Consider the following 13448-nt stretch of genomic DNA (forward strand, 5'->3'; position numbering starts at 1 on the left):
AGTCGAACCTGCGACAGCCGCGTCGAGGCCAAGTTGCCTCTGAATGTGGGTCGCACTGACCCCTCCACCACCACGGCACGCCCCACAAATACTTCTTTTAACAGGACCAATCTGCAAAACCTTTCTTAGGTGTACACGTCTCTTTCCAACAAAAAACTGGCTACTTCATTTGTTTAATAAAACTATTACATTATCAGGTAGGTAAAGAACACATCACAATATAAGTTTTTTACTAACAATATAACATTTCTTGGTCCTTATGTTCAATTTTAACCCACGTGACAAAACATTTTGACACCCCTGTTCTACCAACTACTCTTTAGAGCTGAACTACGTAACTTTAATAAGAAATATGTTTTGACATATTTGTTAAAACTGTCACCATGTGGTGCCAGCATAATGAGATAGGTGATCTGTGAAAAGATTGATCACCTCCCTGTGCTCTACTTCTATCTGACCAAAAACAACTAATCAGAACCAGAAAGAGGTTCTTGCTGCTATCAATCACCCTCGTGTACATAGTGCTCAATATGATAAAGGCAGAGAAGCACCTTGTTTTTCCAGAAAAACCATTTATTCACCATCAGGATGAGCAGTGCATACACAAGCATGATTGACTGCGCCAAAATCCTCCTCCTGGCTCTGATTGGTTGTTTATAGTTAGAACTGGGAGAAGGCAGAGGAGCTCAATTTTTTCACAGATCATCTGTGTCATACCATGGAAGCAGTGTTTTAAATATTTAATAAATATGTGAAAATATCGTTATTGTATATATAAAAGCTTCATCCTGCTGCTCCAAAGAAATGGAGTCAAGTTAATGTAGGGGTAACAGTTGACAGTGGGGTATTTCCTGACCAGTGGCGCTTTTTGATCTGGGCCATAGGGCAGTGGCCCAGGGCAGCCGTAGGAAGAGAGACCACAAGCACCAGATAAAAAAAAATCTGTCCAAGCACTTTGGACAAAGTTTCTATTTGTATTTACGTGCTGTGCAAAGGAAGACTATCTTACATACCTAGTGTGGTACTGTAATGTATTTGATCTTGTCCTAGAAATGCATTTTCACTAGTTGGGGGATGGCAGAAAGGGGGGCTGCCCAATTTATCATTCATGCAAGAACCACCACCCATCCTGACTGAGAAGCATCAGACATAAACATCATAGACACTAAATAGCTGATATGGAGTTAATGGAGCACTGGTTGGACAAACTCTGGAGGGAAGATGCCCACTCTGCCGCGGCAGCGTCCCCTCCAGCTGAGGGAGCTGGAACAATCCAGCAGGTCAATGATTTCATCGCGCTGGAAGTGAAGGTGAGTGGTCTGGGAGGGGGTGTAGTCGCAGAGAGCATGGGCCACCCGAGGCTTCTGCTGAAAGACAAACCATGGCGTCAGACACACAGGTGTGCAATTATCAGCTGGTGAGAAAAAGTGACTCCTTGTTATGTGTCATACCTCTAAAACTGGTTTGAGTGAAGGTGCGGAGGTCTGCCAGTCTCTGGGAGACGGGTTAGGGCGGCGGTGGACTCCAGCAAGTTGCTATTATACGGGTTGGGGTAGGGGTTGAGTCCAAGATGTGAGTTCAGGTGAAAGGAGGGGTAATCCCTGAGGTGGACCACTTTCTCCATGGTGATGCTGTGTGCTCTGTAGAACTCCACTAGGCGGTTGAGGGAGCAGAATGCCTTATCCCAGATGTAGTACTGACCACCATCCTCCAGGACCCTGAAGTGCTCCACCCTGTCACCATAGCTGCCAAATGAGAGAGGAGCATAAGAGTCAGGTGAAGAAAGGCAGGCATGTGTGCTTTATTCTGCTCCATCATCTCCTTCGCCTTCATTCTGGTGTCTGTTTCTTTTTTGTTTGCAGGAATTCACTCGAGTCATTCTGTGCATACCTGGTGTGGGGAAAAAAAGAACACAAACCTTTTATGACAGATCATCACCAGGATGGTTTTGTTAAATGAAGTGCCTTGAGAAACATTTGCTGTGAAGTGGAACTTTATAAATGAACTGAATTGAATCTATAATCCACAGGGTGATGTGAAAAATGCAAAGACATTAATCTAATAACTGGTAAACAATTTCAGCTCCTAAACACCAAAACGAGGTAACAGTCATTCAGTCGCTACAATGGTTGAGTGGCGACTGAATGACTGTTGTCAAATACTTGTTTTGTATGCATAATAACCTTCAAATTAAGCAGTAACTTAAATCAGGTTAAGCCATTCAGCTATAAATTTTCTAAATGCTGTGGTCACACCTCCACCAAGCAGGTAGGACAACCGCAGTCACAAAGTCTAACGTCACTGGAGCCGCAGCAATGGAGGTACAGAGGCTGAGTGACAGACAATGCTTTTAAAAAGTTGTTCACATTTTGTTAAGTTACAAGCATACACTTTAGATTTTATTGGGAAATAATGTGTTAAGCAAATTAAAAGTGTTGCAAAGTTTTACAGTGGAATAATTTTTCTGTCCATCCGTCCGTCCATCCATCCACCATCTTACATGCTTATCTTTAGGGAGTGTTGTGAGGGATGATGGTGCCTATCTCCAGTGGTCAACAGGCAATAGGTGGAGACACCCTGGTCACCAGTCCATCGCAGGGAATGATTTGTATTTACAAATAAAAATCTAAAAATGTACCAGAGTCCTAGTGCCCCCCAAATCAAACTGAGTGGCTTCTGAGGTTTCCTAATAAACAGAATCCAGAACCATCTTCTCCTGCAATTCTACCTGTATTTCTAATAGATTTTTATATATGACGACTGAATTCTGGCCATTTTTCTTTAGAAGGGCAACATTGTGAAAAATCAATTTTTTGAGCATTAAGTCTTATTATGAAGGGACAAAGACCAAATTGAAAGGCATTAAATCAGGAAGTAAAATTTATTTTAAGTCATATTTTATATATAGAATTTTGATAACTGAAGGTAATATAGTTACTTGATTGTACTATGAAATGGTAACAGTGTGTATGGAAAACATATAACACTGCCCCTTTAAAGAATAGCTCCTATTCAGTCCAATTGTATTGGACTTTGACTGGTCCTAGCAAAGACAAGGATAGGCTTTGATCTAATAGAGTGGTCTCCATCTCCAGGTCTTAAGAGCTACTGTCCAGCAACTTTAAATCCATTGGTGCTCCAGCACACCTGGAATAAATGAGTAATTAGATAAGCTCTTAATTACTCCTTCAAGTATAGAGACCAACTTCAGACTCACTTTAAATTTCCTAATTCCAAACATCCCCTATGCTGTTGACATGATCCATCATATTTAGAAATCATTTGTTTCAGACAAATTCAAGTACAGTAATTTTTGGTTTAACAAAGTGTTCCTGAGCACCTTCACATTTTCTTTGTGCATCTAGTTTTTGGAATAAGTATAAACTCAAACTTACATTTATGATTAATGTAAGCATAGAATGAAGTATAGCACAACTGGGTGGACAGAGGAGGAGTTTGGATGTTCTCTTTGCGGTCTGGTTAAAAGCGATGTAAATTGAGAATTTCATCTGTAAGTGAGCACATATTGCCTCAAGAAATCAAAACCACAAAAAGACACTGAGTTTGTTTACTGATCTTAAAGTGTTAGATTTTTATTCCTGTACAACAACAGCTCCCTCTGCTGATCACTTTTTATATAAGAAAACAATGCGTTACATGCATTCATACTGTATGTATGTATGTATGTATGTATGTATGTATGTATGTATGTATGTATGTATGTATGTATGTATGTATGTATGTATGTATGTACGTACGCACACACAGAGATATCTATATAGATTCAAATAAAGATATGAAATCTGTTTTCTTATTTATTTGTTTATCAGGAGATTATACATTCATTGACATTACTTAGATTTAGCAAAACTTACATGTCTTCTTGTCATGATTTGAGTTTTCTCTGTGTTCATTTTGTGTTCTCTGTGTCTCCGTGTTGTCCTGTCTCCCCTTGATTGCTCCAAGGTGTGTCTCGTTCTCCGTGATTACCCTCTGTGTATTTATTCCCACTTGTGTTCTTTTTCCTGGTCGGGTCCTCATCTCGTTTGGCATCTTGTCTGATGTTGTGCTCAGTCCATTCGTTTCTCCTGGTCGCTACCTGTGAAGAGCCCTGGTTTCCGCTCTGCAGTGCTGCCTTGGTTGTTGGACTACATTTCTGGATCAGTTCTGTCATTAAATATTCTTTATTTCACTTACCTGGATCTCCTGGCATCTACCTCACCACCTACACCGCACCGTTCATGACACTTCTCCAAATTTTTTTTCCTTAATGAACATAAATTACCATACTGACATAACAGAAACGCTAAAAAATAAATACAACGGGGGCATTGAGGAGCTAAAAGGTAATAGTATTTTACCTTTTTTTTTTTAACTTAGTCACATGATGGGTCAGTTATATCATTCTACGAATTATGAAGGTAGAGATTTTAGGTATTCCAGAAAGAGTGTCCATTTGTGAGTAAATTTTGCAGAACTGCTCCTCACTGTTAATGAAATTTTTTCCATCTTCAAAAACATTCTTACAGTATTAAGCATTTGTGATGTAGAAGGAGGTGTAGGAGATTTCCAGAAGAGTAAAATACAGCATCTGGTGAGAAGAGAACAGAAAGCCCACATCTCACCCTGCTGGGGGACAGGTTAAGTCTAGTCCCTGGAACTCAGAGGATCACTTTGGATCTGGATTTTAAAAAACCCCGAGAGTATGGAAAAGAAAGCACTCCAAAATTTATGCAAGCTTGGGCAGAAAAAAAACATGACTTAAGTTGCAAGGTGAAGTCCGGCATCTTTCACACTGGTCTAGAATTGAAGGGAACATTTTAGATAGGCGAGATTTTGAGAAGTGGACTCTATTCATTACTATTAAGCTGTACAAGCTGTAATCTGGCACATGGTGTACTTTGACGTATGCTGAGAATAACTTTATCCCACCATGAATCAGACAGTTCATCACCCAATGGACTATATGCCACGAGTAGTGGTAATGTACATCCATTTAAACCTTCGCCACCATTGCTCCAATTGTTTTTAGCCATAGCTGCAAAATTTGTACCATGAACAAGACGCAAAAGTTAAAATATATGCAAGCTACTGGTATAACATCTGAGTTTTGTTGTGTGCCGTTGTGTTCAGCAATTAGCCGGTACCATCCAGTGCTTAGTTTTTTCATTTTCCTGCTGATATCAAGGTGACAACAGATCATATCCAAAACTTAGCCACTAAAGTGAACACACGGTTTGTAGCTGCCGGGTATTTCAAACTTGAGGATATTTAAGATCCATCGTCAGAAATGGGAAGACGGTGGTTAAAAGGGAGCTGTTCGTGCTTCGTTCACTGGAATAATTTGTGGGAGGAAAATAATGTGGGAGGAAATTCACTGCTATGGGAAGAGGCTGAGAACAGAGGCAGCGATGCAGCACAAGACAAGTCAATGTGTGTGTGTGTGTTGATGTATGCGTTTGTGTTATATGGAGTATAAAATAATTTTTAGGCAACTCCTTAGTTTTTGTTTATACAACAATTATATAAAATACACTTAACACGCAGTCGGAGCGCCCCTCCGATACCGAGCATGGTAATTTAAGCACAGCCAAACGCAGCAAAGCTTCAGCCTGAAAATAATTCAATCTTTCTGTTCTACCAACACCGAGCAACACGATCCAAACCACACAGGTAGCGGTCAAATTAAAGTCCAAAACCTTTCATTTCCAGCCGTACAAGTGTCACCTCTCCACATAAAAAAATCCACAGAACAAGTACAAATAGAAAAGAAGGGCTTATTTCCCGAATCACCAAAATATGACTTTTACCTTTAATGTTTCATAATTATAACCCACATTAGAGTGAATTTTTCCACTTAGCTGCTATAATCAGTTCTTGTGCTACACAGACGTACTTTGACTTTTTTCAATTGCCATAAGTTTTCCATATCTATTAGAAAGGGGTGATTTCAGATTGGGCCTCAAAACTAGAAGGTCGACCCAAAATTTGGAAAAAGCAATGAGACACAATGTCTAATTTGGAAATAGAGAAACGGATAAGCAGGCAGGTTAAATTTTGAGTATAATTCTGAAAAACTAAGAAATAAACCATATTTGTAAAGATCTCTCCTTGTTCTAATACCTCTTTCATGCCAAATTCTATAGGCAGCATTAGTCGCCGCAGGAGTAAATAGATGATTTTTTTAACAACGGCATTTTATTAACAAGAAACACAGATTTAAAATGGGATCTAAATTGTGACCAAATCATAAGTGTAGAGAGCACAATGTGATTTCCAGTAGCAGAGGATAATTTAAGAAGAAGAAGAATTACTTTATTCATCCCAGCAGGGAAATTATTTCGCAGTTACAGCAAGAATTTTTTTATACACAGATTAACACACACACGACAGGAGCTGCGTCTGCAGGCAGCCAGCTGAGCCGGCGCCATTTTTGAAGGAGGACATGCGGCAAAGGTCGTCGAGACCGGGAGTCGAACCCGTGACGTCCGCAGGTCTAGGGCCTCCAAATGTGGGGCGTGCTAACCCCCTGCACCACCACAGCATGCCCCTTAATTGGTAGTGATGAATATATAATTGAGGCAGGTGAAAAAGTTCAGAAATTGATTGAATTTCAAGTTTACACCAGATCAGATTAGGTGAATTTAGCCAGTAAATCAATTTATGAATGTGTGAAGACCAGTAATACATTGAAAAACTGGGCAGGGAAAGACCACCATTTGTGGTGAACTGTTGCAGTAGAGAAAGTCTCATCCACTCCACAAAAAAGAAGAAACCATCTGATCCAAGGTCTTAAAGTACTGTTTAGGCAAAAATAGAGGGATACATTTTAATAACATTAATCCTTCCAATTAGAGAAAGAGGGAGAGAGTTCCACCTCTGAAGATCTGATGCGATTTGAGAGACCAAGGGGACAAAATTCTGTGAAAACATTGAGGGCAGAGTATGTGTGATATTAATTCCCAAGTACCTAAACCCTGAGGGGCTGAGTTTAAAAGGAATGTCATACTGCCTAAGTCCTAAAGCTAGTGAATTTACTGGGTAGCATTCACTTTTAAATAGATTAATTTAATAGCCAGAGAAAAGTCAAAATTTTTCAAGAATCTTAAAAATAGGAGGGAGGCTACATAAAAGGATCCGAAACGTGTAAGAGAAGATCATCTGCATACAAGGTGTAGGAGCCATTTATCCTTTCCTATGTTTATCGCCACCAGGGGGCATATTTCATTTTGAGTTCTGAGTGTCTGATGGGGGATGGGGTTATTTAAGGTCAACCATGATTCTGTTCAGGTGTTGTTAATGGGAAGCGGCAACAGTTTTCTACTGTGCTTGGTTTGGATTGATGTTGAATTTATGTGGATCTAAATGGAAATAGTAAGACAATGGACATTGTTCTGACAATAAATGACTTTATTATAAGTCAAACTGAAGATAGGCATTATGAATCTTAACTGAGCACACGTGAAACCAACGTCTTTCAGGAACAGCAACTAGTAGACAAAAATATAGGATTTTAGCCGCTACACAAGGACAGTTTAAACTCAACACCAGAGCGGATAATTCCATGAAAAGAAGAGAGGGATCTTAAGGCAACAGAAAGAGGTTCAATGGCTAAAGCAAACAGGAGGGGAGAAAGAGGACCACGACCTAATGCAAATAGTGGACGGGATTAGTGACAATACAAGCCTGAGGAGATGTATAAAGTAGTTTGATCCAGGACACAAACCTATCTCCAAAACCAAACCTATTGAGAACGGCAAAGAGGTACTCCCATTCTACACGATCAAAGGCCTTCTTGGCGTCAAGAGAAATAATCACCTCAGGGGACGTGGGCAATGAGTTGAAAAGACTGTATTCAATAGCGTACGAATATTAAAAAACAACTGGCGGCCTTTGCTGAATCCATTCTGTTCTTGTGAAATAATCTGAGAAAGAACCATCTCAAGCCAAGTTGCAAGATCTTTAGCCAAAATCTTAAAATCCACAATTAAGAGCGACAGGGGCCTATAAGGCTCACAAGCAGTAGGATCTATACCCTTCGTCAACAAGAGTGAAATTGAGGCCAGGGCTAGGGTGGGAGGCAACAGGTCACGCCCGAGCGATTCATTATAAACATCAAGAAGAAGAGGGGCTAACTTGACTTTAAACCTTTTGGAAAAACTTGGCAGGAACTCCGTCTGAGCTGGGCGCTTTACCACTCTACATATTTTTGTTTGATGTAAATATTTCTTCCAATTCAATAGGAGAGTCAAGTTGATCAGAAATAAATGTATTTATTCTAAGACTGTCAATATTCTTAAGAAAGGCAAATAGCTCATCTAAGTCTGATTGTAATTCAGATTTATATAGATCCCGATAAAATCTCTTAAAGATGTTACTGAAAGATACAGAATCGGAAACGAGATTGCCTGACTGATCTTTGACTTGCGATATTGAGCGAGAGCTAGCTTTAAAATCTGGATTATCAAAATTTGGTGCATAAATGTTCACTAATAAAACAGGGGTGTGAAACAAACAGCCTGCTATTATAAGATATCTGCCATTTGTATCATTTATTATTTTTGATGCTGTAAAATGAACCTTCTTATTAAATAATATGGCTACTCCTCTAGCTTTAGAGTTAAATCCCGAGTGGTAGATCTCTCCAACTCATGAATATCTGAGCTTGAAATGATTTTCATCCTGCAGATGCGTTTCCTGAAGAAATACTATGTCAGGGTTTAGGTGCTTCAGATGTGAATATAGTTTAAATCGCTTCACCTTTTTATTAAGACCTTTAACATTCCAACTTAGGAATCTAACAGCAGAAGATGTTGAGGAAGCTAGGGTTAGGGATAGGGTTGTGAACGGACATGTGACCAGTCGTTTACAACAGAGGTTGAAAAACACTGCCACCCCCCAGAAAAGAGGCTGAAAAAGAAAAAGGAGAAAAAGTAAAAAAATAAGGATAATAATAATACTAAAGATAAACAGGTACAACCATCTTTTCCACCCCTTGCTTGCACTCTGTGCTTCCCCAGGTGAAGGAACCATGCAGACTCCAAAAGGAGTCACTGGAAAACTTATACTTACAGAGAAATAGCGCAACAGAAGAAAACACTTCTAAGTACTAAGCGACAAACAGCAGCAAACAGATGTTTCATTCAAAACAATAATGTGTGAATTTTTTCATACACTGGTTGCATAGCATACCTATGCATGATTAAAAAGCTGCCTGGTGTTACGCAGTGCCCTGATTAATGAACACATTTCATTTACCCTCAGTGATTAAATGAGTCCCATGTCACTTTGCTGTTGACCCAAATAACAGCACTTCATCCTCACTCTGTGCTTTATGTGTGTGTCGGAGAGATATTTTTAGTGCAATGAGTTCTCATTGAGCACATTTAAACTCTCCCCACTCTGATGAATTAACACACATTCAAGTCCTGGTGATTGTGTGTTAGATGTGGATGGAAAACAATCATCAGACTAACTGCACAGTAAACAGGAGATTCTGACAGAACTACTGTCTGAAACTGTTTGATCCATTTGCAAGTTGTCTTCTTACATTTCAGACTAGCTCCTTGGGAAAGATGACCAAGTTTTTCAGGTGTAAAAACACAGATTCGAAATGACAACATAGCTGACAACATTTAAAACATCTTAGGGGTTTAAATGGAGACTTCATCAGATAAAGAAAAGCAGTCTCAATGACAACAGCTTGAGTGATGAATCTTTAGAAAGATTTAGACGTTACCTTTTGGATATGACAAATTGTGTCATATCTAGCTTTCTGAAGATTTTAAAAGGAGTCCCCCAAAGCAATTTTTTTTTAGATAAATAGATATAGACAAACAGATAGACAAATGCTGCTGCCCCAGCAGATGACAGCAGAACAGATGGAGCTCTCAACAACAAACTTATAGAAGAAGATCTGCAGCATAATAACTATAAACGCCATACTGCTGTCTTGGCTCGCACACGCTCAACCCGAACTGTCAAAAGCATGACTATAACTCAGCCTTCGGTCCCTGACATCACCGTTGTACCGCCGAGAGAGAAAAAAAGGGGATGTAAGCTCGGCGGCTCGGCTGATACAATTTTCAATCAGTCTACAGTTAACTCACACTTTGTGAATAATGTCAGAGTTGCTACCTGTAACTAGTCCAGCTCCTTCGCTGGGCTGGTGGTTTTGACGGGTTTGAATCGCTGCCAACGAAAAAGTCTCGTTCATCTCCAAGATGAGGAACAAAATATGCGTCCAGTTTTTGGCTTTTCCTTGTTCTATTTTTTCCCTCCTTTTCACTTTGCCGCTCCATGGAGCTCCACTCATGTTAACCTAGTCTGTAGAAATGCTCTAGCTAGTTTGCCATCTGTTGCCAAGAGACTGATGATGGTGTTGGTGGACGGCTGGTGACAAGCTTTACCCAGAATAAACTTGGAGGCAATATTGGCGATCCTCTTGTAATTTTGCATGTCATAAAGTTAAATGTAAGAGTGAAAATAAAGCCAGTACTGTAACACAACATTTTTATTTTTTTTACCCCTCCAGGAGGTCTTTTGTGGGCTCTAGTGTCCCTTATATGACAATGGGCTGACAGAAAATGGGGAAGGAGAGGGAGGAAGACATGCGGCAAATATTGTCGGGTCCGGGAGTCGAACCCGCGACGGCCGCGTGGAGGACTCAAAGGCTTTCAAATATGGGTCACGCTAACCACTACGCCACCACGGCACGCCTGTAACACAACATTTTATTCAATATTTTACACCTACTATGTCACTAAAATCAGTTGGTCTTGTAAAGGTTTTAGCAACCATGAGTCAAAAATGACTGGGGCAACCTCGCAGATATTTAAACTTTTATATCTTATTCATTGCTCTTGCAGCAATGGCTAAAAACAATAAAAGCAAGAGGCAACTAGAAATAATCAATGTGGCTTAAATTTAAACAGAAGTACGTCACCATTCGTGGCATATAGGCTGTTGGAGCCTATTAAGAATTTGATTAATTTATTTTTGCTAATGTATTAAGGTTACAGATCTAAATTTATATAAATAATATATCTATTGTAACTTGTTTATTTATTTGTTTTGTTTAGACCCTCCTCCTTATCAGGTGGCCTCCTGCTGTGATTAGGCAGCGGAAGCAGCTGCTGCAGGGCATCTGATTGTTTGGTTAAGGAGCGAGGGGTGAAATAGTTTTTCCACCGCACCAAATAAAGTTTAATTTTACATTTTTTGGAAAGTCAACTCGGAGAGTGTTTCTGTTATTTTTGTACATTGAGAAAGTCACCGTTTGCCACCAGAAAACTTTCCGCGAGTGCTTTGTTTTGGATGAGTCGGAAAACCCTCCTCCTAGAAACTACTCTGGCACCTTTTGATTTTTGTTAAAATCCAAGAGTAGCCGTAACATAGGCTATTGACCTTTTATGTGAAAGTTATAGCGTTTTGTTTGCTTTGGCGAGTACGCCAAGTTCACCGCTCGGTCAAGACCTCTGAACATATACAAAAACTCAGTTTTTCTGATAACTTTTAATGCCCCACCCCTTAACTGCATTCTGACTTAAACTGAAGCCGATATGTCAAAATCCTTAGGAGGAGTTTGTTAAAGTTCAAGGTGTGTATAAGTGAAAAATTGTCAAAATTTGCCCTTTGTACCAAAATGGCTGCCTCATTTAGATCTACTTATGTACTGAATTTTAGATATCTACGACATAAGGTTTGTGCTATCTCACTTAGGGGGCACTGTAGACCAGTTTGGCCACGCCCATGTGCGATTCCAGTGGAATCCAAAATTTTAAGTTGGGGGACAATTTTGGGTGACGTTTGGTGAGTTTTTGAATATTTTTAAGCCTCCAGAAAGCTGCATACTTTGCTGAAAAAATAAGAAATCCTGTGATTACAATAGGCTTTCACAGTGCTTCCCTGCTTGGGCCTAATTAATAAATTCTGTCTTTTTGGAAGAAAAAGATGAAAACAATAATATAGAACTATTTTAGCACCATTGCTTTGAATTAGCCTTAACTGAAGAGAAGGTGTTTAGAGATGTGGCGCATTCACTGACCTAACAGAGAGAGAGAACTCTCCTGGAGCTGATTCACTCGCCCGCACTAGAAATACTCCAGGATCCTGCCAGCACAGTCGTTGTTCAGCCTCCAGTCTTGATATCGCTCCTGCAAACCAGCTAAAGAAACAAACAGAAACTATAAACCTAACTGCAGATGATTCTTAGCTAAATCATAATGTTTAGATTTAGTCAAAAATGATGGCTGTGACACATCAAATGTAGAAAATCATCAGAAAAAAATTAGTGTTTCTTATTAACACAATTTGGATAATAGATTATTTACAGATGAGGGTGCAGAGAGATGTAGTTCTCAGGTATGAATCCACGTTTCCCCTCAATCTCAGCTGTGAACCAGAAAGAGTCTCTCTCCATTTCTACCACCTACAGTGCAAATCCACAAGCCTCCGTTACTCCATGTGAAGATGCAGAAAAACCATTCAAATATGCAGACATATGCAGCATGTCTCCATTCTTACCTTGACGATGTCTCCTTTCTGGAAGCTGATCTCATCTGCCTCTGATGCTGTGAAAGAGAAGAGAGCCACAGCCTCCATCCTGCACAGTAAGCATCCACCAGTTTTACTTCACAAGTGAGTGGAGTGGAGTGGAGTGGAGTGGAGTGGAGTGGAGTGCAGCGCAGCAGAGATGGCAGGGTGAGATAATCAGCATGTTCGTGCTGACCTGCTGCAGCTCTGAAGTTAATCAGAGACGATTCTGAAATGTCTGTCACTGTGTTCGTCCATGCGATGGAGTTGTGGAGAGGCTGTGAGCACATGGAGGTGCTGACTGCCCTCTCAGTCTCCATCTGCGCAGTCTGCATCCTCCAAACACTGGGGATTTAACAAAGAGCCTCTAACCAAGGGACAGTGGTGACACGGAAAGCTTGACACAGATGAAGAAATGAAAAGAACTAAAAATAGACAGAGTAGTGACTTTTTATTTTAATAACAGAAACCTTGATGCAGCTACTGATATACGTGTGATTGTCTACACACCTTGATCACCTTCAATAATCAAACCTGTTTGGAGTTAATCTGCTGAACCAAACTTGTTTTCTTTTTAGTGACAATGAAATGACCCCATAGATGCATTTCATGCACTTCAGCGCACAGACCAATGCGTTACATCTTTATGAGACAAAAACTGAGGAAAGTACTATTTACATTCGAGGGAAGTTTTCACATCCTTTTATCTTTTTTTTTATTATTTTGTGTGCATGTCAGGTTATTGTCTGAGGATAAATGCAGTTCAGTTTCATATTTACGTTTAAACAATCAAATATTAAAATCATGAAAAAACATTGGGTTTGATGCTTCTTGGTCTAAATAACTGAATGGAGTAAGATTTCAGTGTAATTAGGTGAGTTTTGGTGGTTTGTAGTTTGTTATTGTCCACAGAA

General features: G+C 39.8%; 1 protein-coding gene across 3 annotated transcripts; it reads right to left on the reverse strand.

Moving 5' to 3' along the window:
* Positions 1 to 690: 690 nt before the first annotated feature.
* LOC102233710 (GRB2-related adapter protein-like) lies at positions 691 to 12879 on the reverse strand. Of its 3 annotated transcripts, none has more exons than XM_005814225.2 (5): positions 12526 to 12879; positions 12333 to 12430; positions 12047 to 12166; positions 1579 to 1745; positions 691 to 1366 (listed from the first exon to the last, which is right to left on the reverse strand). In XM_005814225.2, the coding sequence occupies exons 1-5, from the start codon at positions 12601 to 12603 to the stop codon at positions 1185 to 1187; spliced, it is 645 nt and encodes a 214-aa protein (XP_005814282.1). In that variant the 5' UTR covers positions 12604 to 12879; the 3' UTR covers positions 691 to 1184. The 3 variants fall into 3 exon arrangements, with proteins under 3 accessions (XP_005814282.1, XP_023189000.1, XP_023188999.1); XM_023333232.1 differs by having other exon boundaries at positions 691 to 1364; positions 1452 to 1745; positions 12526 to 12877; XM_023333231.1 differs by having other exon boundaries at positions 691 to 1367; positions 1452 to 1745; positions 12526 to 12875.
* Between the last annotated feature and the right edge of the window lie 569 nt (positions 12880 to 13448).

This window comes from Xiphophorus maculatus, chromosome 5, assembly GCF_002775205.1.
Source record: "Xiphophorus maculatus strain JP 163 A chromosome 5, X_maculatus-5.0-male, whole genome shotgun sequence".
NCBI lineage: Eukaryota > Metazoa > Chordata > Actinopteri > Cyprinodontiformes > Poeciliidae > Xiphophorus > Xiphophorus maculatus.